Source organism: Hippocampus bargibanti, linkage group LG01, assembly GCF_051943395.1.
Source record: "Hippocampus bargibanti isolate YZ-2025 linkage group LG01, ASM5194339v1, whole genome shotgun sequence".
Lineage (NCBI taxonomy): Eukaryota > Metazoa > Chordata > Actinopteri > Syngnathiformes > Syngnathidae > Hippocampus > Hippocampus bargibanti.
The window spans coordinates 23,941,295-23,967,565 of NC_142734.1; the positions used below are offsets into that span (position 1 = coordinate 23,941,295).

At 41.6% G+C, this 26,271-nt stretch overlaps 1 protein-coding gene across 1 annotated transcript; it reads left to right on the forward strand.

Annotated features, from left to right (window-relative positions):
- Nucleotides 1-2,230: 2,230 nt before the first annotated feature.
- On the forward strand, nt 2,231-25,374 carry LOC148903538 (ADP-ribosylation factor-like protein 8A). The gene is made up of 7 exons (XM_089004714.1): nt 2,231-2,612; nt 4,007-4,087; nt 4,168-4,241; nt 5,608-5,701; nt 9,166-9,233; nt 22,323-22,393; nt 22,479-25,374. The coding sequence occupies exons 1-7, from the start codon at nt 2,490-2,492 to the stop codon at nt 22,529-22,531; spliced, it is 564 nt and encodes a 187-aa protein (XP_088860840.1). The 5' UTR covers nt 2,231-2,489; the 3' UTR covers nt 22,532-25,374.
- The last annotated feature ends 897 nt before the right edge of the window (nt 25,375-26,271 follow it).

The window sequence follows — 26,271 nt, forward strand, 5'->3', positions numbered from 1 at the left end:
TCGTGGGAGGTCAGCGAAGGAGGGAGGCAGAGAGGAGAGAGAGACGAACTGCAATGGGAGAGCATTTATACGGCGCACAGTGTGTGACGCGATAGGATGTGACGTAATGTAAATGCGACATCATGTAAAGGAAGGTAGAATATGACGTATCAGGAAGTCCAAAACGTAAACAAAAATTAGAAAGCGATGTTTAAAGATGTTTGTATAGTGAATTACCCCAACAGTTAATTTACTTTATTCTCTTCATTCTATTTTATAATTGTCATGTTATCAGTTATTTAGATTTTTTGTTCTTTTGACTTAAAGATGGCACCGCGAGAGTGGCTGCCTTTCCAGCAGCTTCTGTATTTTGCTTTTCTACTTTCATTTCTTTCATAACTTTGCTGCTGTGAAATGTAAATTGCTCCACTGCGAAACTAATAAAGTCAAATCCAACCCAATAAACATGCAAGGAAAAGTATGTTTATTCTAGCAAGTTAGATTGAAAATTGAGAAAATTAAAACATTGTCCTTTAGGTCCGATCTGCACAGGTTGTTAGTCAATATGTAATTAAAAGACAATAGATATTTTCCATAGATCAAACATACAAATCTAAAAACTACACAAAGAGCACATCAAGTGTTGGAACTTGGACATTTAATTTATTTATTTAAACAAAAATTTGCTGGCAGCACCAATGGGATGTAATTCACAAATAAATAATAAAGAATAGCATATTGAAAAGTCCAATACAGGATGCAGTCAAACTTTTGGTTGTGACAGAACCTGGCAGACCTACATCTGGTGCTTGATTATTCTGTCGGATATCATGTCAGAAAATGGGAGGGGGCATTTGTCTCTGGGCATCCCCCTCTGCCCCCGTCCCTTTGTTACAGCACCCAGTTGTGCATGTGAACAAAATATTTCACAATTTATGTGTTCAAAATTTAGAATTGTCAAAAAATATACGATGGCTCCTGCAAAACACAATTGCTGACCTTACAGGCTCTAAATATTGTCTCTTGAAAAAAAATGTGCGCCACCTGCTGGTAGTTTTGGTTTGACATGATTCGTTAAGTCCCCACGGAGTTGCGAAAAACCTGGAAAAATTAAATCAAAAATTATGCCATTTTAAACTGATTTCTAAGTGAGCACAGGCTAAAAAAATTGGGTCCTAAAATCACATTTTTATGAGTTTCATAAATATGTTTTTTTCATGTTTGAAATTGGGTTCCCACGGGTCAAAACTTTTACACACCATGCCCCCATCATGTAGCAAAACTTGTATGCGTGTGTGCGTGCATGCGTGCGTGAGTTCGTGCGTTTCACTGAAAAACATTTCAAAATATTTTATTTGTATGGCTCTCTTCATCAAAAAGGTTCCCGACCCCTGCCGTAGACTTTATTGTGCCCTTTCTCTGGTGATTTCTCTCGCAATTTGTCTCGTTCTCTCTCCGGAAGTGATCATGACAAAATATTATAAATAAAGTATTGAAGGCGATTTTAAGAAAAACATACATATGAAGTCTAATTTACAACAGATTCTTTTCTTACAGACAGTTGTGTAACTTTCTGGGAACCAATTAAGTTCGTAAGCCAAGGTATCACTGTACTTTGGACTCTTTTTGTTGGCAGGACTTTGTTTTGGGTTTAGATTCCTCTGTCTTTTGTCAATACAATTTGTCAACTTTATCCTGGTGTGGTTTGGTCGGTGAGTGATTCACAGGACAGAGGTTGTGTGTTCAATCCCAGCTCCGGCCAACCTGTGGAGTTTGCATGGTCTACCCCTTCTCCATTGCCACACGGTGTTTGCTCGAGAAACATTTTTATTTTATTTTAACCAGCTTAGTTCCAGCTTCAGCTGTTGTTAAAGCGCTATATTCTTTCATAACTTTGCTGCTGTGTTACTTCCGGGTAGAATGAACGCTGGCACGAATGGCTGCCGCTGCTCACCCGCACACAAAAAAAAGTTATTATCCCGTGACTGTGTCCTTGAAAGTTTTGAAAGGCCCTTGGAAATAAAATGTATTATTATTTTTCTTGTTATATTCATCAACATGGATTGTATTGAGTTGTGTATGTTAACTGTAAAGTGACCTTGAGAGTTTGGAAAGGCGCTTAGAAATGAAATTTATTATTATTATTATTATTATTATTATTATTATTATTATTATTATTATTATTATTATTATTATTATTATTATTATTATTATTTGTTTTCGTGACGTTTTACTGTGAAATGGCCGGAAGTTGTTTTTGTAACATTGTTGGTGTCCTGTCTAGGAAAGGCGTCGTTCTCGTTCGTAAACAGCCTCAAAGGAAAAAGTCCGACTTGACTTTTATGAAAGACATCTCGTCATCGGTGCCCCTCAAGATTTCCGGTGTCATTCGGGTGTCCGTCGCTGGCCCAGTTTGTCAATTTAACAAATTTGAGTTGTGGGCGTTAGCCTGTTTGCTTGCTAGCTTAGCCTCCTCCTCGTAGCAGCAGCAGCAGAAACAACAGACGACGATGATAGCGCTCATCAACAAACTCCTGGACTGGTTCAAGGCGCTATTCTGGAAGGAGGAGATGGAGCTGACCCTGGTCGGCTTGCAGTATTCGGGGAAGACCACCTTCGTTAATGTGATAGCGGTAAGCAAGACGTCGATATCGGCAGGCAGCTGTTAGCGTCTGGCTGCATCGATTGTTGAGCTGATGAGCGACCTTCTTCTGTCTTCTGTCCTGATGTTAGCCTTTCATGGCTTCTCGTGCTTTGGTATCACTAACATGTATGTTTTTCAAAGGACAACCATCCAATAGTGCTCAGCGTGTCTCACAGTAGACGACAGTTGAGTCGTGTTGTTTCAAGTGAAATCTTTTAAGTCTTTGACATCAGCGGCGCTCGAAAATGGGAAGGCGTATCGCGCAGGTTGTGGGCAAGCATGTCAACCAAATACAATGATACCTCAGCTTACGAACTTAATTGGTTCCCAGAGAGTATGTGTAAGGCCAAAAGTGCATCTTCCGAACATTTATTTCCCATAAGAAACCATTAAACTGAGAGTAATCCGTTCCCAGGTCCCCATAAAACATAATATTCTACTAAGTAAGCCTTAAAACTACACAAAATAGACCTTATTTGATGTATAATAAATGTGCTATTGTATTGTAATTAAAGAAATATGTACTGTATAATAAAGTGGTTTTATTGACCTTTATGATGGTCGTTGATGTCGTTGCCTCTTGATGATATCCGAGTGAAGTTGCCGTGCTTTTTGGGCCATAATACCCTCACTCACACTGTCCCCTGCTAGCTGATTTTCGTTCATCCAAATCAAGTTTTTCAACCTCCTCTATTGCTTGAGACCGTTGCTTAGACAACGCAGAAACACCCTTAGCCACATGTAGCAATGGTCGACTTAGCGTACGGGTACTGGGATGCTAAGTCACACAAACGCACGCCTCGTTGGTGTTTTCTGATGATCTCCTTCTGCTTCTTTTGTGTCCTCTTCGGCTTAACACTAGCCTGGGGTGGGTCTTTTTAGGTCCCATCATAGCAAAAGTATCCTCGATAACAATCCACGTCCCCACTCAAAGAAAGTGGGTGTGGAAAAGTAGTCCGGCAGCAATGGTGCCGCTCTTACGACCGTGTGGCTTGGTGTTCTTCCACCGAAAACTATTCCACCAGCCATTGTGGCGCTCCGTGTCTTTCCCAAAAAGTAGTTTGTATGCCAAGATTATATTCTTGCGAATTTAATGTTCGTAAGGCGAAAACTTTGTTAGCTAAAGCGTTCGTAAGCTGAGGTATCACTGTACTCAATACAATTTGATAGCCAAAAAATATAATTTTTTTTCGCACATCCTCATAAGTACTTTCTGAATAGTGTGACTACTAGTCTATTTGCCTGCTTCGCAGCAATGCAGACAGTGAAAAATATTCTTCTTTATTGATTGATGTAAGCTGCCCTGACATGCGTGGACACGCATGATTCCAAATAGTGAGGCAATGAAGGAGTGAGACGTGGCTGACCTTGTTGTTGTTGTAGTCCGGCCAGTTCAGTGAAGACATGATTCCCACGGTGGGTTTCAACATGAGGAAGATCACGAAGGGCAACGTCACCATCAAGGTGGGCCCTCTCACTGTCACCATAAAAAAAGTTCCTCCATCCAAAGGTAACACGCCTGCGTATTGGGTGGGTGTCTGCAGCTCTGGGACATTGGCGGACAGCCGCGTTTCCGGAGCATGTGGGAGCGTTACTGCCGCGGAGTCAGCGCCATTGTGTAAGTCTTCCTCCATCTTTCACCTTTTCTCCTTACAGTGACACCTCAGCTTACAAACGCTTTGGGTCACGAACTTTTCACCTTACGAACGTTAAATTCGCGAGAATATAGTCTTGGCTGACAAACTAGTTTTCGGCGGATGAACCAAACCATACGGCGCCACGGTGGCTGGCGGACTAGTTTTCTTCACCCTCTTTCTATGAGTACAGATGTGGTTTGTTATTGTCACGATTTGCGAGGGGGTGATGGCAGTTGTGGATCCCAAAAGCAGGCAGGCGGGAGCAGCAGGTTGTATTTGAGAAATAATATTAAAATAAAGTCAACAGGAACACAATCTAAAACGTTAAAATCATTTGAACAGAAAAATACAAAGTCTCAAAAGAAAAACCAAGAGTAAAAGTCTGCCAAGATGAAACAAACACATGCACAGCATACAATGCATACACAGTGCATACAATTGCATACAAAGCATACAATGCATACAACAATGACCCGACAGCGAATGGTCGTGCCGGGAGTCCTTTTGAGTGTCACTGATTGGGAACGACCAGCACCTGCGAGGCAGCAGGCAGGGCTGACAGCGCTACCCGTTGGTCGCCAATCCGAACGTGACAGTCCGCCATTGATCAGGACGACCAGCACCTGTGCAGGTGCAGGCGGGGCCAACAGCGCCACCCGTTGGTCGCCAACCAGATCATGATAGTTATCAAGTGGAGTACCTTTGCTATTATGGGAACGAAAAAGACCCCACCACAGGCTAGTTTTAAGCCAAAGAAGACAAAGAAAATTACGGTTGAGATCTTCATCTTTATTAAGTTCATGGAGTTGCTTGTTCTGTAACCACAAGGGGACATAAGCGAGTGTCTTCTTGTGCCTGTCCTAAGCCCGGATAAATACAGAGGGCTTAGGACAGGTGTCAGGAAGGGCATCCGACGTAAAAGCCTGGCTAAAACAAACATGCAAATCAAACCTGATGTTATCGCCGAGAAAGCACGGCAACTTCACTCGGATAGCATCAAGAGGCAACTCAATCGACTATCACACAGGTCAATAAAACCACTTTATTATACCGTACAGTATATTTCTTTATTTCTAATACGATAGCACATTATTATACATAAACTGAAGTCTATTTTTGTGTAGTTTTAAGGCTTATTTAGTAGAAAATGATGTTTTATGGTGACCTGGGAACGGATTATTCTCATTTTTAATGGTTTCTTATTGGAAATTAATGTTTGGAATACACACTTCTCACCTTACACACACTTTCTGGGAACCAATTAAGTTCGTAAGCTTTTCTTTATGTGTGGTGTTCTCTGGGAGAAAAAAAGCAACAACAAGGTTTGTGTTGTTTTTGTGTTTGCAGATATATGGTGGATGCGGCTGACCCGGAGAAGATTGAAGCCTCCAAGAATGAACTCCACAATCTGCTTGACAAACCCCAGTTGCAGGGAATTCCCGTGAGTGTGCAACAGCGCCTCTCTCGTTTAACTCATTGACTGCCAGACGACGTGCCAAAAGGTGTCCACTCCGGTGCCACAGTTTTTGTCATTGATGAGAAGGTTTCTTCAGCCGTCATCTGTACAAAAGTGAAGGTTTCGGACGTTTCGCCTCCTATCCAAGAGGCTTCGTCAGCGAACTAAAGTCTGACTGGTCGTATCGGCCCCATTTATATATCCCTAATGTCCAGACATGGTGGCGCCGGACTCAGCTATGATAGGTCCCTACTCTCAGGTTGGGGGGGGGGGGGCAGAGGACCCCTCCCTGTGGCCCCACTGATTGTTCCTACATTCCTGACTAACGACTGGCCTATTACCCCCACTCCCCCCGGTATCACCTTATCAGCATAACGACCCTCATCAGCATTGCGAAAGTTGCCTAACTTGTTTTGCCTAAGCAGGCTATTGTATGAACGATCCAAATTGAACCTCACCCCACCAGAGCGGTTTAATGAAGGATTTTGTTGTTTTATAAGAATCGCTTCTTTTACCCCCCTTTCAAACCATCTATGTTCTTTCGCTAAGATTTTAACCTCATTGTCGTCAAATGAGTGGTTGCTAGCTTTTAGGTGCAAATGTACTGCCGATTGAGGTCCACTTATATTATCCCTGCGATGTTGATAAAGTCTTTTTTTGAGAATTTGTTGAGTCTCCCCAATGTACTGCTCTTTACAATTTTCATTCTTACAATGTATGGAATAAACTACCAGTCAGACTTTAGTTCGCTGACGAAGCCTCTTGGATAGGAGGCGAAACGTCCGAAACCTTCACTTTTGTACAGATGACGGCTGAAGAAACCTTCTCATCGATGGACCACTCCTGTACGACTGAGAGCTTACACAGACGAAGTTTTTGTCATTGTCACTCCAATTCCAGGACCAGAAGAATATTGAGCTTTAGGACTACAGAAATATTCACTCCAAGCATTGTAATAATAATAATAATAATAATGACGATGATTATAATTATTATTAATAATAATAATAATAATAATAATACATTTCATTTATAAGCGCCTTTCAAAACTCAAGGACACTTTACACTGGATATTTTTTTCTGCGGGTGAGCAGCAGCAGAAACCTTAGACTCTTCTTTTGTCAGCAACAAAAAAAGTTAATTCCTAAGTTATTTGGGTCTGGAGTTATCTGGGCTTGAAATTGGGGTACAAAATACAATACATCCATATTGATTTCTATCAGAATCAGAAAGCCTTTTTTTTTTAAGCCACACCTTGAGTGTTTTGAAAGGCGCTTATAAATGAAATGTATTATTATTATTATTATTATTATTATTATTTTATTATTATTACAGTAAAGTCTCGTTATATCGATATCGGATATATCGATAGTCCTGGTTATATCGATACTATTTCTATGCACGCACGGAGAAAATTACATGCAAACAGGGTCGGATATATCGATAGTCCCGGTTATATCGATATTTTTTCGGACTCCCTTGAATATCGATATAACGAGACTTTACTGTATTATTAAGCACTTTCAAGAAAAGGTTTCTTCAGCCATCATCTGGACTTCTTTCAAGGTGTCGGACGTTTTGCTTGTCATCTGAGAGGCTTCGCTGAAAAAGCGAAATGTCCGACACCTTGAAAGAAGTCCAGATGACGGCTGAAGAAACCTTTTCATCAATGTGCTTAATAATAATGACAATAATAATAATAATAATACATGTCATTTCTATGCGCCTTTCAAAACTCTCAAGGTCACTTTACAGTCACAGGATAGTTTTATTGTGGGTGAACAGCGGCAGCCACATGCGCCAGCGTTCGCTCAACCGGGAAGTAACTCAAATAGATAGAAAGCTGGCTATCTAGCTAATGGATAACTAATAATTAGATAACAAATAACCAGTTAACCAACAGCTAGCCAGCGAACAGCCAGTATTGGTAATATATACAGTGATACCTCATCTTACAAACTTAATTAGTTCGCAGAAAGTGTGTGGAAGGCGAAAAGTTTGTCTCCCAAACATTTATTTCCCACAAGAAATAATTAAAAATGAGAACAATCTGTTCCCAGGTCCCCATAAAACATAATGTTCTCCTAAATAAGCCTTTAAAACCACGCAAAATATATTTTTATCTATAATAAATGTGCTATTATATTGTAATTAAAGAAATAAACTGTACTGTATAATAACGTAGTTTTATTTACCTTTGTGATGGTACCTCCAGTGTGGCTACTCTTCTGAGATCCGAGTGAAGTTGCCGTGCTTTCTCAGCGATAATACCCTCACTCACACTGTCCCCTGATAGCTGCTTTTTGTTAATCCAAATCACCAGAAGTTTTTTAACGTCTTCTATTGCCTGAGACCGTTCCTTAGACAACACAGAAACACCCTTAGCAACACATAGCAATGGTTAACTTAGCATCCTGGTACTGGGACACGGAGACACAAACGCACACCTATGTCATTTTCTTTTGTGTCCTCCTCGACTGAACAGTAGCGTGTGGTGGTGTCGTTTTTGCTCCCTTAATAGCAAAAGTACTACACTCGATAACAAACCACATCTTCACTCAATGAAATGGAGGGCAGGCGGCGAAAACTAGTCCGCCAGCCAACACCTCGTTGGTGTTTTTCGATGATCTCCTTCTTCTGCTCAACCGTCATTTTCTTTTGTGTTCTCTTTGGATTAACACTAGCCTTTGGTATGGTCTTTTTCGCTCCCATAATAGCAAAAGTACTCTATAGCAAACCAAGAAAAAAAAGTCAAAGTCAGCTTTATTGTCAAATATTCTAATATGCATGACATACAGCACAGATGAAATTACTGTCCTCTCGGACCCAGCATGCAAGGCACTTATAATTACTTTAACAAACATAAACATGAAAACGCCAATTTGCTGGGAGAGGGGAGCCGCTGCGTGTTCACGCGCCGCCATCTTGGGGGAAAAAAAATTGAAAAAATAACAAATATGACAACACAAAGACACAGAGTCATTCATTCTTCAGGACTTGCTGTACCCTCTTTGTGATGACATGAAGCAGTTCTAGTTGAAAGAGGAGAGGATCAAAGCATCCATGTCAGCAGTGGGTCAGGGACGTCATGGTGGAATTTGTACGTCTACTACAAGCTAAATGTTGAAAGCAAACACGAAGCTGTAGCATCCATTGACGAAAAGACATTGTCTCACATCTCCATCACATCAGTAGGTGTGGAAAGGTGTCACTGTACTTCCCGAGCGTCCTGTAATCGCCGGATGTTACCACAAGATGGCAACAGAGCAATGCTGTTATGTTGGAGAGGGTTTGTGGGCTGATGGAATCTGTCGCGGGCCACTGTCTGTTCTGTGGTATCATGATATTAAAAATATGTATTTTAGTGATCTGTATCCTTTCAATCCCTTTATGGGGATTTTGTCAGTCAGGTGACGGTAAACTTGTTCACCGCCGTGACATGTGTTCAGGTCCTGGTTTTGGGTAACAAGCGGGACCTGCCAGGATCTCTGGATGAGAAGGAGCTCATCGAAAGGATGTAAGTTGCCTCTAATTTTTTTATGCGTCTGAACATTCGCACAAACCTCCTGAGTATTCTGTGGACCAGACCAAGAAACGTCAGACCTACACACGCTCTTCAAATCATGAGATCACAAATTACATGATTTAGGTATTTTTCCCTAAAACATCCAACAGCTAAATATCAAAATAAAGCCAGAATCCATTGAGGATTTGATGGCACGATTTTGTGAAATGGTCCCAAACGACTTTTCCTGAAATCAAAATAGACTTTTTGCAATCTTCATCATTTTGAATCATTGATGGCTTTTCCATTTGCAGTTTAATCAGATAATTTACAGGTAATATGCGAGTTACGACTGGCCCGATTTACGACCAGTCCTACTTACGACCACAACCGCCAAACCTTTTTTTTTCTACGGCTGGCACCGCAATGCGCAAGCAGCCGGCAACGCGTACTACAATTTTGGCAAACCAGAATGTCAAACACTCCAACAGAAATCTACTTACTGCGTGACGACACTCAATAGAGTAGTTATACAGTGCAGATACCATCTGGGCAACATATTTTGTACTGTACACTGCTTTTTTTCCTTTGGCGTCTGAGCGTGTGTGTGGGCGACCTCTTCTGGCCGTTAGCAGGGAGAGCATTTTTCAACAGCACATTAATAAAACTGTAATAAAAATCAATAATATGAAATATAAAATGATGAAAATGACACTAAAATGTAAGTATAATATTTGTAAATGAACTGTACAGTAAACAGTTTGGTATACATTACAGGTGCAGTTATACAGTCATAAAAATCGATAATATGAAATATAAAATGATAAAAATGACACTAATAGTTATTAAAATGTATCAATGAACTGTAAACAGTTTAGTATCTACTAGTATTGAATCGAAAACGTTGTTTAAAAACGACTTGTGTAAACGTCACGTCGGCCATTTTGAATGGATTTCGACTTATGACCGTTTGACTTTATGAAAAATTGCCTTGTTACAGGTTCGGAGAGATCGCAGCAGAGAAATGACCACAAATAACGACTGTATACATATAAAAATATGTATTTATTGATAAAACACACAGCAATTTACAGCATTTCCCGATCATGAGTAATTACGCTAGACACAAACTGTCACCTCTATGCCCCCACATAAAGACTCCAACATCACGGTTAAGATCCAGAATAGTCTACCTTACCGTTGACAGAGGGCGGAGAGCCGGCAAATACACCCCGGTAGAGTAATCTGGACTGGAAAACCCAAAGCTGGACACTCGTGCACAGTTCACAGCAGACTCTAACCAATATTGAGGAAAACCCCATCTTATAGACCCACTCTTTGCTAAGTCAGGTGGCCAGCCTGTCCACGCAGGAGATAAGTCATTCCTCCTCCTTTTTCCTCAGCCCCGGACTAACGAGCAATTTTTGGCAGGCACACAAAGATGTGTGAGAACCCGCAATTTCCAAAACCAAAACAAATTTGGTCAGTGTGACGGATTGTGCCAGTGTATCCGACCCAGGTGTTTCGACTCAGAAAAACAAAAAGGCGAATACAAAACAGTCAATGTGAAAAGCGAAAAAGCGAATACAAAACAATCAGCTATAAGCTATAAGGTGTTTCGACTCAGATACAAAATAATCACTGTGAGAAGCAAAAAAAGCGAATACAAAACAATCCATGTGAAAAGCAAAAAATGAAACTATATATAAATCAGCTCAGGACACCAATAACCATTTTTTCTTCCTTCATTCCACCCTGTGGCCTGAGCTGACACCACCAATTAATTGATAAATCGTTCAGGTAACTCATCTTCATTCTCAAACATCCATTCAACATAAACATCTCCCTGGTACAACAATACCTCTATGTCACGACTCCCGCGTAACATATACCTAATAACAAATCTATACATAAAAATACGATCAGGGAAAGTGATGTGCTGGGGTTTCGAATACATTGACCAATAAGATACATGGTGACCCGGGGGGGGGTCAACTTTCACAACCATCTTTGTTATATCTCTCCCAAACGGCCCCAAATCATGGTATAATACTATTTTCATTATTCAAAAAACTGCGTGATAAATTCGTCGTGACAAAATAACTCGGGTGCGTCTAATATATCAAAACATGCAGAAATTAACCAAAGTCATTAAAACCAAACATATAATCTAATATGTCAAAACATGCAGAAATTAACCAAAGTCATTAAAACCAAGCATATAATAAAAACCAATAATGGAGGGACTAAATGTTGTCGTGCTGTTACCGACATTCCTGTAAATATATCCCACCAATGATGTGCTGAAGGTTGCTCAATTGTTCTGGCGGCATGTACCACCTTTTCCCGGGCGATCATGGTGGACACCTGCAACCTGGACACATCTGTCAAATGAGCTTTCACAAGATGCTTAAGTGTCTCCGAACGGTTCAGTGCGCTGCTGAAGCGTGTCAGATCCACTTGCCAAGGCAGCGACAGGGCTTGCCATTTCACAGTAGACAGCCTGTGCGTCCAACTGAAATTTGTCAATCGAAACGATTGATTGTGCCAGGTAAACAGATGCACGGCCCATAAACATCCCGAAAAAGGTGTCGTTGGCAGCTGGGGATGTGGGTTCACTGTTGCGACACAAATAGAGTGGGGCCCTATCTAATATAGCAAGTCCTCAGGTTTCTCCACATTCCAATCACACAGTGCCGTGTCATTCGTAAAACACGGGTCTCGATATATTTGCGTTTGTAAACATGCAATCCCTTTGTCCATTATGTCACAACCTTCCAGATCATAAGTCAAATTAGTCTGTGGACTAAACCAGTCTCCATGCGTCTTCAAAAAATAATAATGGTTTCCCACTATTAATGACAAAATCCGATATTTGCATATGGTTGTGGATCGGGTTACGTTTACTTCCAACCACATTCCTTGACAGTGTGTTTCTTGTTGAACTTTAACATTAAGCATTTGCAAAATACATTTGGTACTATTCAACGCTCTTGTAACATTGTGAGAAACCTCTGATGTTGAATCCCACATACCAATGTTCCAACCCAAAAATGCGTCTATTACATGAGCTCCCCCTTTCTGTGTTTCTACTGTTGTGGGCATCCATTGTGCCACCCTGCGGAATCCATGAGCTGTCACCTGACCTGTGGATGATAAAATGGATCGTGTAATTTCTCCATCAATGGTGTTGGATACTCCTAACAAAGTTCCTGTTCCCCCTTACAATGTATCATACCACGCGCGCTTTTTCCCTCGTGGCTTGCAAGTTGGTATCGATGGTAACCTTATCTCCCAGTGAACCTCGTTATGTGTCATTTGGTGGGCCATGTGTGTGCATGATGTTACTATTGGCACTAACGGAGGGCGTGTCACCCGCTGATGTTGTGGTACTATCAAAATGACCCAAAAGGTCGGCGGTCGTCCTGTGACCTCAGTTGAGTTCGAAATCCAGATGTCAGTGTCACTTGTCGTCAATGTCCATTGCGCCCCATTGGTGGATGAACAGGATACAGTTCCATTTGATGCGAAAGGATTACCTGTCACTCGACAGAGGGCTACTTTAGCTGCAACCGTAACGTTGCATCCCGCCCTCAAGATTATGGACCACTTGTGTTGTCCTCCGTAGATGTCGCATTACGAAGTGATGTTTGTGGTATGACAGGCAGACCCCGCGGGACAGCGGAAGTCGCCCTGCGTGTGATCATTGGTGCTCCTCCTCCGTCCCGCGAGCCACGCGACGCGAGCGAGGAGCCTCTTCCACCGGTGTCACCCAAGGGTGGGCGTTCCTCGGGCCGCATGCCGACATGGCCCGGGTGGAACCCCATGGTTCGATGTTCCTCGGGCCCCTTCCGCCAGCAGCCTCAACATGCATGCCCCGGTGCTTGTCACCAAGCTGTGAACACAGATATGAATCATACTGAAAAACAAAACACATGATTAGTTTTCTCTCCCATAACATTTATGCATGGGCACATTGACCCATTTAGTCTCTCCATACTTGGACAATGTCGATCTATATCAGGGGTGTCAAACTCATTTCACATCGTGGGCCACATATGGCCTCGGTAAATGTCAAGTGGGCCGGATACCGAAACTTTTGGAAAATTCTACACTCCTTATCTATTTTTCCTTGAACTGCACCTCCATGTCGTTCGTGCATTTTTCCGACTTCTAAATTATCCCGCGGGCCTGATCCAACCTGCTTGGGGGCCGATTCTGGCCCGCGCGCCGTATGTTTGATATCACTGGTCTATATCGACAAATCGGGTTTTTTTTTCCTCAACAAATTGAACCCTCAATTTTCTGAAGTTGACATTTATCACAGGTTTCAATGGCAGTTTTCACATCATCAATTTTCAAATGCAACACTCAAGTTAATCCAAACCTCAAGACATCATTGTTTTTACACTTTCACTTTACCAATGCAGCCTCCTTTTTTTATATTAGCTGCCCAAGCGAGGCAGCCAAAAACCCACAATACACAAAAACATTCCAAATTAAACGGGCAAAACTCAAATAACATGCCTTCCTGCATACCCGAAAATAATTTCTAATTATTACCATATTTTCTCGAACTATCATGATCCTTCTCCATGTATCATTATCGATCACAATTCCACACAACACGCATTCCAATAGAATGCCATCCATCACTAATATGATTTTTGTCACTCTCTTTTTTCCTGAAAATTCTCACTCACGTTACCCTCTGAAATCCAAAAACCGATACTTTGGGACTTTTCCGGACCCAACCCGCATTTCCTTCTGTACGAAACTGCGGTCCGTCTGTGTCAAAATAATTTTGGCAATTTTCTTGCCTTCTGGCACTTCTCTTGCTTACAACCATACGGCCATAATATGCTCAGTTTTCTTGCCTTCCGGCACTTCTCTTGCTGACAACCATACGGCCATAATATGCTAAATTTGCCCTTTGCCCAATCGTTATATTTTAATAACGTTTTAATTCAGCCAGCATTTCTTTCAGAAAAAGGTTATTCACCTCTTTTAATCAACATTATTTCGGCACCTCAGATCAAAGGCAGTTTGATTTTGAATGTCCGAGTAGGACTGACCACATTCCAACACTTCGTCCGTCAGAAACAAGTGTGTTGTCAACTTTTATACATTCGGGGCGCCCCTAAATACTGCCTGAGAGCTGTGGCTCGAAACGCGCATCGCGCTACCTTTTTTTCCCCCCTTTTATTGCTTCTATGAATTTGGTCCAGTTCTTCAACGCATGGGGCGGACTCTATAACTGGGTTCGTTCAGTAGGACAGCAATTCAAATTTACATTTGTGGTTTCTCCTTCTTCAACCTCCGATCGGGTGAGGAGAACTTGCATATTGCATCCACAAAAGTCTGCTGTTTGAATCCCACTGTATATTACACGAATTACGACACGTTATCGCAATTCCAATCACACTCAGACGCACTCACGGCCGAAAACAGCTGGCGCTTCACCCACCGACAGTCAAGCTCACACAGGCGCACACAGGCACCGACACACAGACACAAGGGTGATCAGTCCTTGTGTATTTTCACTTCATCCCTGAGATTTTTCCTCTGCTTGCGAGTAACATGCCTCGTGCTAGCAATAGCCTTCTCGAGTAACATGCCTAGTGCTGGCAACAACCTTCTCACACATCCGCTGTAAATTATCTTTTTTGGACTCCTGCAATGTTATTTTGGTTTGTAACATCTGATTCCCTATTTTAACTTTATTTGTCTGAAATTTCCATTCCTGTGCGCATGCCCACATGCACTTAACAGCTCCTCCAAGCGGAGATTTTGGTTTTACCACTACCCCAAACAAAACCTTAATCAAATCATGGACACCAGCGGTCTTTTCGACCCATGTCTCAAGACCGGAACTCCCGGCTTGCAACAATTTATCAGGTGCCGTTTTCCACTGCATTGCATGTACATCAGCGGTCTTTTTGACCCATGTCTCAGGACCGGAGCTCCCGGCTTGCAACAACTTATCAGCTGCCGTTTTCCACGGCATTGCCTCCCACTCTGGAACAACTCTGCTCTCCGCGGCGGGAGTGTTTTCTTTTCTCATTTCCATTTCTCTCACTGAGTCTCTCCTTTTCAAAAAAGAATCCTGTTCGTGACGCCAATGTGTTTTATGAAAAATTGCCTTGTTACAGGATCGGAGAGATCGCAGCAGAGAAATGACCACAAATAACGACTGTATATATATAAAAATATGTATTTATTGATAAAACACACAGCAACTTACAGCATTCCCCGATCATGAGTAATTACGCTAGACACAAACTGTCACCTCTATGCCCCCACGTAAAGACTCCAACATCACGGTTAAGATCCAGAATAGTATACCTTACCGTTGACAGAGGGCGGAGAGTCGGCAAATACACCCCGGTAGAGTAATCTGGACTGGAAAACCCAAAGCTGGACACTCATGCACAGTTCACAGCAGACTCTAACCAATATTGAGGAAAACCCCATCTTATAGACCCACTCTTTGCTAAGACAGGTGGCCAGCCTGTCCACGCAGGAGATAAGTCATTCCTCCTCCTTTTTCCTCAGCCCCGGACTAACGAGCAATTTTTGGCAGGCACACAAAGATGTGTGAGAACCTGCAATTTCCAAAACCAAAACAAATTTGGTCAGTGTGACGGATTGTGCCAGTGTATCCGACCCAGGTGTTTCGACTCAGAAAAACAAAAAGGCGAATACAAAACAGTCAATGTGAAAAGCGAAAAAGCGAATACAAAACAATCAGTGTACCCAGGTGTTTCGACTCAGATACAAAATAATCACTGTGAGAAGCAAAAAAGCGAATGCAAAACAATCCATGTGAAAGGCAAAAAAATGAAACTATATATAAATCAGCTCAGGACACCAACAACCATTTTTTCTTCCTTCAACTTACGACCATTTTGTTGGAACGGAACCCGGTCGTAAATTGGATGTTACATCTATAGGAAATGATGAATGCAGAGTGACACTTGACATCAACAGTATGTTGAAAAACGTTTGATATCAAGATTAAAATTGGAATTGTGATGCCTAATTTCTGCAATGCTGTTGAGATGCAGGGGTCCCCAAACTTTTTCCTGTGAGGGCCACATAACATTTCCCTTCTGTGATGGGGGGCCGGTGTTAGTTTGTAACAGAAAAAGTGTGACAGTCGGAGGGGAGCTTAAAAAAATGTTTTCCAGAAAGCCACACATAACCAAATAACCCTTTCCAGGCTCCTTACAGGAAAAAAGTCAGGAAACAAATAATAATACTATTAATGAAACAAATAATAACTAAATAACCTTCTCTGAGTTCGTCACAGAAATAAATAACACTATTTATGAAATAAATACATAAATAAATAACTCTCTGGGTTCTTCATAGAAAAACAGGAAATAAGTAACCCGATTTATGAAATAAATAATAACTAAATAACTATCTGTGTTCTTCGTAAAAAAAACCATAGAACATTAACTTTCTGTTATGCCATGCACAATCTTAACAGATAAAAGTTCAGCTCAGTCGTCAGAGCAGAATCTCTCTGACACATATGAGCAAGTTAAAGTTCTTGTCTTCCTTCCTTATAATCCTTTTGTAGGTTCCAGTAGGCTTGTAGACATAGCTGTTTGCAGCTCTCTCTCATCAACTTCCCTGTGAAAACCACAAAGGAAGCAGATTGAGAAAGTGAACTAAGTGATACATCACATACACAGCACAATACATTTCACTACCAGTATGGCTGTAAAGATGGATTTTATCCCAGTAGATTTTTTATGATTATATTTGTTTATGCTCAGAATGACTCATTCAAGTCAGAAAAGTGAGCTTACCTCTGTATGTTCATCACTGTGAACTGTGGGTTTGCATCTGGCTGGTGAGAAGTTGAATATCAGGTTCCATTCTAGTTACAGCCAGTCTCAAGCACTGATGCAAATGTTCTTCTGTCAATCTTGATCTCATCGGAGATTTCAGCAGTTTCATGCGAGAAAAGCTTTTCGCGCAGATATACGTGCTGCCAAAAACTGTGGACATTTTCATTGCATGTTTTTTGATGCTTGGATATGTGTCGTTTGGGAGGGCGGCATAGAAGTCAATGAGACTGTTGGGCTTGAATGCGTCTTTCAGACCATCGCAGTTCTGTAACTCGGGTCCAACTTCTCCATGGTTTGGTACACTGGTCATATCAAAAATATCCTCTCCCGTTGTAGTCCCTTTAAGACTTTGGAGGGCTGCCAGCTCCTCGCATATCTCAAAGTTTGCGCGAACTCCACAAATAAAAATGAGCAGTTGCGCTGTGTCTTGCACGTCCGTGCTCTCATCCACTGCTAATTAAAAAAAGGCAAATTCTTTCGTCTTCTGCTGCAGCTGGGCATATATACATTAATCCCGATTTTTTTCACCGCATCTGGTGATTGTACTCACCGACAGACTTACGGCATTATATGCATCTTTCTTCTCGGGACACAACTCCTCCACGACAGCATCCATACATTTCTTAACAAACTCTCCGTCGGTGAAATGCTTGCCGCTGCTTGCTATCAGCTTAGCAACCCGAAAGCTGGCCCGAACGGATGCCTTCTTCAGCTGAGCTTGGCGTACGAATGTATTCTGCTGAGATAGTAGTCCACTTTTCGCTTTGAGAGTTTGTCTGCTCATATTTGGCCTTGCAAGCTATAGTACTTGTCTTTGCGACGGGATTCATAGTGTCGGCGAAGATTGTATTCTTTGAATACCGCCACCGCCTCTTGACAGATGAGACAAACAGCCTTTTCTTTGTATTGAACATAAAAATAATCATTTGTCCACTGCAGGTTAAATACCCTACATTCTGAATCAATTTTTCTCTTACCTTACCTTTTCGCCATTATTCCGTTCTCTCTTTGACAGGAAGGTTTACAACAGAAAAAAGGTCTGGGACCTAACAGAGCGCCAAACTGAGCGCATCCATTTGACGAAAACAAATTGTCCGCCATCTCCTCTCCCACGTAAATCCGCTTCAATTTCCAAGCCGCGGACTGTTCAACAGCACCAACCTTTCCGCTGAACAAAGCGCGGCTGTGAAAACGCTGCTCATGATAAGCGTTAAAAAAGCAAAATGGCCCCAGAGATGTCCAGCCATGACAGTCAAATGGCACCGACATTCCTCCCAATCAAAAACATTGCTGGCATATTTGTGCTGCCGAAAAGGCACAACCGCTCAGCACAGTCTCCTCCTTTATGAATGTGGTGGCCAAAAATGCTGAAAAACAATTTGTATCCGTTCCACAACACAAAGTGACAAAAAAGCCAAAAATAAGAAAAAAAGCACAGCTGGCGAGAGCACTTGCCGCCAACTCGCCCGCCATCTTGGACTTGCATAATTCTTCTTCTTCTTCTTCTTCTTCTTCTTCTTCTTCTTCTTCTTCTTCTTCTTCTTCTTCTTCTTCTTCTTCTTCTTCTTCTTCTTCTTTTTCTTTTTCTTTTTCTTTTTCTTCTTATTCTTATTCTTAATAATAATAATACATATAATTTCTAAGCGCCTTTCAAAACTCTCAAGGTCACTTTACAGTCACATGATAAGCTTTTCTGTGAGTAAGCAGCGGCAGCCACAGGCACCAGCGTTCACTTAACCCGGAAATAACTCAAATAGATAGAAAGCTAGCTAGTTATCTGATAGCTACTTAATAGCTAGCTAGCTATCTTATTGCATGTTAACATACTTTGGACAAATAACCATAGAAGCGCCGCCGTTTCCTATGTTGACATGGGTAATAAATGCAACTTGCACACAACTGCTAAGTACATTGCAGAACAAATGTCAGAAGTGTTATCTCAGTATTCATGTCCAAAAGGCTGTAAAAAATAATCTATCTATAAACCTTACATTGTCGCGCCGTAATTCAGTCAAAATATAGCTAGCACGAGTATGCTAGCCTCATCTCCATTCATTCTCAATGACGCTCTGACTCAGCGCGGCTAACTTTAGCTTAGCCTACAGCGCACTTGCAACACAGGGACATCATTTTGATTACTTTAAAGGACAACCGACACAATTTTTTTGTTTCCGAACTGACATCAGGAAAAACGTTTTATAGCATCTAAAATAGCCAAAACACGCAGGCTGACATTTTTAGTCAAAGGCAAAACACCAATAAAAATGACATAAAGTTGCCCAAAACTACCGCTAATGAGTTCAAAACTGGAGAGATTCAGAAAGTCCTGCCCCCAGTTGGTGACATCTCGTCAGGATACTCCTTCACAAACTGCCTTGCACATTGGGAAAAAGATCATTTCTTGTTCCTCATCCAGTTATGAACATGATTGAAATAGTTCTGAAGAGGAAAGCATAAGTGTTTGTGATTGATTATTAAAGAAGTCCTTCCGTATCAATTCAAGCCGTGTAAGCAAAGCGATGAAACTGGTGAAGGACACGACATATGAAGCATATATGAAGCTCTGTGAATAAGTAATATAGCTTCAATTTGGGTGATATGTGGCATATAAGGACATGTATAACAAATAATAAGCTACAAGATGTCAACATCAATGCAAATTGTTTAATGGTTGCGCATGGAAAAAGTTGTTTAAACTTTCAAGATGAAGAGTTATGAACTTGCGTATGAATGACAACGGTTATCCATCGCTAACTCCGGTTAGCTCAGGGGTGGGCAAACTTTTTGACTCGCGGGCCGCAATGGGTTCTAAAATTTGACAGAGGGGCCGGGCCAGGAGTACTTGGAGGGAGTGTTTGGGCCGGAAATACTAAACCTAAATAATTAAAGGACAATCGACGCCTCCGAAGTTATGTCCATAATTTATAAAATCAATTCAAATGACTTAGACTGGGCGTATTTTACAAAGATTCCACGGCATATAGCTATAGTTTACGTTTTAAGACTCGCGCTGAATATTCATGAAGTCTTGTTTTCGAGTTGATGACGATCCCCATGTGACGTCACGTTTGGACCGCCCCTGACCGAGAAAGCGACACACAATGCATTTTGCGGTACTTTGTTTGGTCTGAAAACTTCGTGTTGATTCGTGTTGATGGCAAAATTAGAAGGAAAACACATAATGTGATGGTGAATCGTGTGTTGCACCAAGACTACTATTTGATAGTAGTTGACACAAATTCCCAGCAGACAAATCAGCCCATTTCCAACGGAGCTTGGGCGCCATCTTCTGCATTTTCTGGGTGCTACATTGCTGTCATTGACGGCTCGAATTGACAGGGGAGGACTCCTTGAATCAATTGCAAACATTTATGCTTTCCTCTTCAGAACTATTTGAATCATATTCATAACTGGATGAGTAACAAGAAAGCATCTTCTCCGAATCTGAAGCCATTGTTTTGATTGTCGAGCAAGGCAAGACATCTTGGCTTGACGTCACGAACAATGGGGTGGGACCTTCTGAAACTGGCCATTTCCGGATTCATTTTGAAGTCATTTTTATTGGTGTTTTTCATTTGACTAAAAATATCAGCCTGCGTGTTTTGGGTATTTTAGATGCTATAAAAGTTTTTCTGATGTGTGTTAAACTCCGCTAAATCATGGATGGTTTGTCCTGACCGTGCGCTCTACAAACTCGCCACGGACGCCCTCGCCTTCACACGCAAACAGTACACGTGTACCGTCGCCAAGCACACCGACATAGGCTACCTGCAGTTGAAATTTGCATACTCGGCACGGCAGCCAATCAGAAGTCTGCTTCTTTTTTCCGGACTTTCGCAAATGTTATAAGGTTGTGCATTTGCATATCATTTTCCAAAATAGATGCACAGAACCTCAGCCCAGAAGAAAGATTCAAAAGAAGCTAACAACATGTGTGACGCTAAAAAAACGTAAATTTATATCAAACCGTGACTGTAAAGTGTACGTGAGAGTTATGAAAGGGGCTTAGTGGCTTGTACCAACCCTTGCAAACATTGCATTGTGTACCATGGTGACAAATCACTACTGCAGGGAAATCTGCAGCCTTGGACATTTACTGTAAATTAAGCAAGGTAACATTTGTGGTAGGTACAGCCTTAATTAATATAAAAAACTTAATACTTTGTGACCATGTTTTTTGTTCTGGTCTTATCGTATTTCAAGTTGTGAAAACCTTTTGTCCGAGTTTCAGACAGGTTTTAGTATAAGTTGGGCGGGCCAGATTGAAAAGCCTAATGTATGTGGTCCGCGGGCCGTAGTTTGTCAATGTCTGGGTTAGCTCCTCGTTCCAGCAGCTGAATGTTTGTCCGATAGATTTGCTCCACTATTATGACGATTGCTCTCTATCACCACTGGAAGCAACTTTCTACCCATTGTTAGGCTGAGGGGATGACAGCGGTTATCCAAGCGGGGATTCGCGCACTCCGGGGAGCTCGTCTGCTGGCGCTATACTGCTCTGCTCCGTTGGAAATGCTGAATGGTTTGTCCGCTGGGAATTTGTGTAAACTTAACACCTTCTTTATGCATGTTACCGCAATTGGCTGCGATACACAACGATTCACCATCACTCTTGTTTATGTAGTTTTCCTTCTCATTTCGCGATCAACACAGTGTTTAAGATGAAAAAAGGTCCCGAAAATCCATTATGCAATGCAAATTTCCCCATTGTGAGACGAATGAAGGTTTTCTGATTCTGATGTGTCGCTTTCTCGGTCAGGGGCGTTCCGAATGTGATGTCACTTCCGGCATCGTCATCAACTCGTAAACAAGACTTCCTGAATATTCAGCGTGAGTCTTAAAACGTAAAATATAGCTATATGCAGTGGAATCTTTGTAAAATGTGCTCAGTAGAAGTCATTTTGCAAACTATGGACGCAACTTCCCCGCAGATGTCGGTTGTCCTTTAAACAACATAGAGTCCTTTAATAAGAATACCCGTATTAAACAAACTGACTATCTCACAATGAAGAAATTTCCAATTTACATCAGCAACGTTCTGAAAGGAAAATGAAGATACAAAATGCCAATACAGCAGGTCTTATTCTTCTTTTATTTATTTATTTATTTGTTTTTTGGGAGTGGCGCACCCTGAAATCCAAAGGCCAATCCCGACCCCTCAATGACATCCCTTCCCAATTGCGCCAATCCCGAACCCTCAATGACATCCCTTCCCAATTGCGCTTTTGTGTTCTCCATCCAGGAACCTGTCGGCCATCCAGGACCGAGAAATCTGTTGCTATTCCATCTCTTGCAAGGAGAAGGACAACATTGGTAACACTCGCAAACCTCTCCCCGCCCACTCGCATGATAGAACATGGCCGCCGTGCCTGCAATCTGACGCTTTTTCTGTGTCCAGACATCACTCTCCAATGGCTGATTCAGCATTCCAGGACCAAGAGGACTTCCTGAGAGTAGACGACCCAATCAATCCCCAACCAACCAACCCGTCTGGCCACACCCACTTCCATCACTCTTTCATCTTGGTGTTTTTTTTTTTTTTTTTTTTTTTTTCTATATAATTTAATTATAATAATAATTATTATTTTGATTTCTAAGCGCCTTTCAAAACTCTCAAGGACACATTACAGTATAAACTATACGTCTCATGAGGCTCCTGCATATTAACTCATTCACTGCCATTCCCGAATTGATTCGGGTTTTGGTTTTTCATGCTTGAGTGCCGATAAAGCGCTGGAAAGACCTCTGGCCATGTTTTTCCCTTCCAAGAGGGGGCAGCATTTCCCTTTTTTCCACGTTAATAATAATAATAATGATAATAAAAATAATAATAATAATAATGCATTTGATTTCTATGCCCCTTTCAAAATTCTCAAGGTCACTTTCCAGTCACAGGATATTTTTTTTTTTTGTGTGGGTGAGCAGCGGCAGCCATACTCGCCAGAGTTCACACAACGCGGAATAACTCAGATAGAAAGCTGGCTAGCTAGCTAATAGCCAGCCAGCTAGCTAACAAGCTAATAGCCAGCCATGAAGCTAGCTAATAACTAGCTGGCTAGTTCGCCAGCTAGCCAGATAGTTAGCTAATAGACACCAAATAGATAGCTACCTAGATAGCCAGCTAGCCAGACAGATGTGTTGATGTTAGGGCTTTGTTTCAGCTGTTAGCTGGCTAGCTGTTGGCTATCTATTAGCTATGTATTAGCCTTCGTTTCTATTCGACATTGTGAATAGATTTCGACTTACGATTGTTTAATTTACGACCGTTTAGTCGGAATGGAACTCGGTCGTAAGTCGGATGTTACCTGTATTCACCATGTCTCACTCTTACCTTTAGTGCTCTAGCACCCCATGGCGGCCGTTAGAAAAAATGCATAAATTGGCCGCATTGTTGCATAAACCTCAGGGTTGAAAGCTTATGACAAAAGTCGCGGCTTATAGTCCGGAAATTACGGTATTTATGTATTGCATTTTGGACAGCCGCCATCATTTCAAGCTCAAATAACTGTAGACCCATATCATTTAGGATTTTTTTCTGATGAAAGAAGAGAGTCTAAGGTTTCTTAAGCTGCATTGAATGTTGATCTAGTCCTAAAATTCAATATTCTTCTGTGTCCTGGAATTTGAATGACAATGACAAAAACCCTGGCACGGGAGTGGACATATTTTCTCACAATATCTGGCAGTGAATGAGTTAAGGAAAGCAGGCAGAAAGTGGAAACGTTCCAAACGAAGGCCCACCTCCTTGCTGGTTGTCTAATTCATCTCAATGAATTCCAACTTTTCCAGCAGAATTCAAAGAAGAAGAATTTTCAAGTTTTTCTGGTTTGACTCCTTTCATCTGGAACCAAACGAGCAAAATCAAAGTCCTCCACGTCCCTTTTCCTCCGTCCGTCTTCTGGTCTTCATTTGTTTTCCTTTTCTCGTGTCCTCTTTCTGTTTACCATTCCCTGACGGTCACCATTTTTTTCCTTCCACTCTTGATTTGTTTTTGTTTTGTTTTTTTGGGAGGAATATACCGGTAATAACGACAAGGTTAAAAATATTTTCTTTTTTTAACTGCTTCTTGTTTTGTTGTTGTTTTGTTTTTTTGCCCGAGCCATGTGAATAATGCTCATGTTATTTATATCCGTTGTAGAACAGTCGATCAAACATTCGAATCAGACCCATTGACCAGTTTTTGGAAGATGTCGGCCATTTTCAATGTCATGTGTACATTTTTTCTCTGCTACAAAGTGAGCCATGTCAAAGTTGGCTTCACTCAATGGATGATGAAGAAATGTGATACAGTAATACCTCAGCTTACAAACTTAATTGGTTCCCAGAAAGTGTGTGTAAGGTGAAAAGTTTGTCTTCCAAACATCTATTTCCCATCAGAAACCATTAAAATGAGAATAATTCGTTCCTAGGTCTCCATTAAACATAATTTTCGACTAAATAAGCCTTAAAACTACACAAAATAGACCTTATTGTATGTATAATACATGTGCTATTGTATTGTAATGAAAGAAACTGTACTCTAATCATGTGGTTTTATTGACCTTTGTGATGGTCGCTGATGGAGTGAAGTTGCCGTGCTTTCTCGGCGATAATACCCTCTCTCACACTGTCCCCTGCTAGCTGCTTTTCGTTCATCCAAACCAACAGATGTTTTTCAACCTATTGTATTGCCTGAGACTGGGAGACAACACAGAAACACCCTTAGCCACACGTAGCAATGGTCGACTTAGAGTACTGGTATTGGCACGCTAAGTCACACAAACACACACCTCATTGGTGTTTTTCGATGATTTCCTTATTCTACTCGACTGTCATTTTCTTTTGTGTCCTCTTCGTCTTAACACTGGCCTGTGGTAGGGTCTTTTTCGGTCCCATAATAACAAAAGTACTACACTCGATAACAAACTGCACTCAAAGAAAGAGGGTGACGAAAACTAGTCCGCCAGCCACCGTAGCGCTGTGTGGTTTGGTTCGTCTGCCGAAAACCAGTTCGTCTGCCAAGATTATATTCTCGCCAATTTTATGTTTGTAAGGCAAAAGGTACGTGAGCTGAAGCGTTCGTAAGCTGAGGTATCACTGTATGGTGTTGTGCTCAGGAAGTAATGTCCATTTTGTCAAAACAAAAAAAAGAAATGAGAGATACCCTCCATTTTTTGTTCAACTTCTAAGGAATGCACTTGGACATCACATCACGAGCACGATGTTAATATTATCGAGAAATTATTATTTAGGTGAAAATGCCTTTTATGACATCACACCTGAAATGAGAAATTAAAAAAAGTACCACATTAAAACTTGGATTTGCAGTGTTTTTTATTTGGACCCAATATTTTGGGGTATTTGACCAGATGTGACAACCACAATTGAAAGACATTTACATTGCTGATGCAATGTAAGGTGAGGTTCCAAAAAAATGACCAAACATAGCAAGGTTTGAAAAGAATTGATGGACTAAATATAATGAATCAGAAAGCCTTTAATCGTCCCACAATGGGGAAATTGGCAGTCCACAGCAGCAATTTGACAGGGGAAGAAATAATGACTGTACATAGTGCAATGGGGCGGGTGTAAAAACAATAAAAAAAAGCTATTTTTAGGCCAGCAGAGAAGGCCTTGCACACCCTAACGGCCTGCCACAGCAAGTACTGTATAGCATACTGTGTTATTACCATACCTATCTGACCTTCTTCAAATTTCTATTCCCTCCCTCTCTCTTCCCTCAGATCCTCTTTCTCCCTCCACCTCTGTGTGCCCCCGCTGCCCGTCTCAGCACGATGGGGGACAGAGCTTTCAGCTGCTCTGCACCCAAACTCTGGAACTCACATCCAACATTCGTAACATCGATTCTCTTCCCACCTTCAAATCCCTTCTCAAAAGCCACCTATTTAAAATTGTGTTATCTATGTAGCTCTCTCTTGTTTCTATTTATCTTCTTCTTTTCCTTTCGGCTTTTCCCTTCAGGGGTAGCCACAGCGAATCATTGTCCTCCATATTTCACGGTTTTGTGCATCCTCTTCTCTCGCACTAGCTACCTTCATGTCCTCTTTGACCACATCCATAAACCTCCTCTTCGGTCTTCCTCTCGGTCTCCTGCCTGTCAGTTCAAGGCTCAGCATCCTTCTCCCGATATAGTCGGTCTCTCTCCTCTGGACATGTCCAAACCATCTCAGTCTGGCTTCTCTGACTTTCTC

Coding starts and splice junctions, on each gene's coding strand:
- LOC148903538 (XM_089004714.1), top strand. CDS start 2,490: ATGATAGCGCTCATCAACAAACTCCTGGACTGGTTCAAGGCGCTATTC. Junction 4,242..5,607: donor CGCGGAGTCAGCGCCATTGT/GTAAGTCTTCCT, acceptor TTGTGTTTGCAG/ATATATGGTGGATGCGGCTG. Junction 22,394..22,478: donor CAAGGAGAAGGACAACATTG/GTAACACTCGCA, acceptor TTCTGTGTCCAG/ACATCACTCTCCAATGGCTG.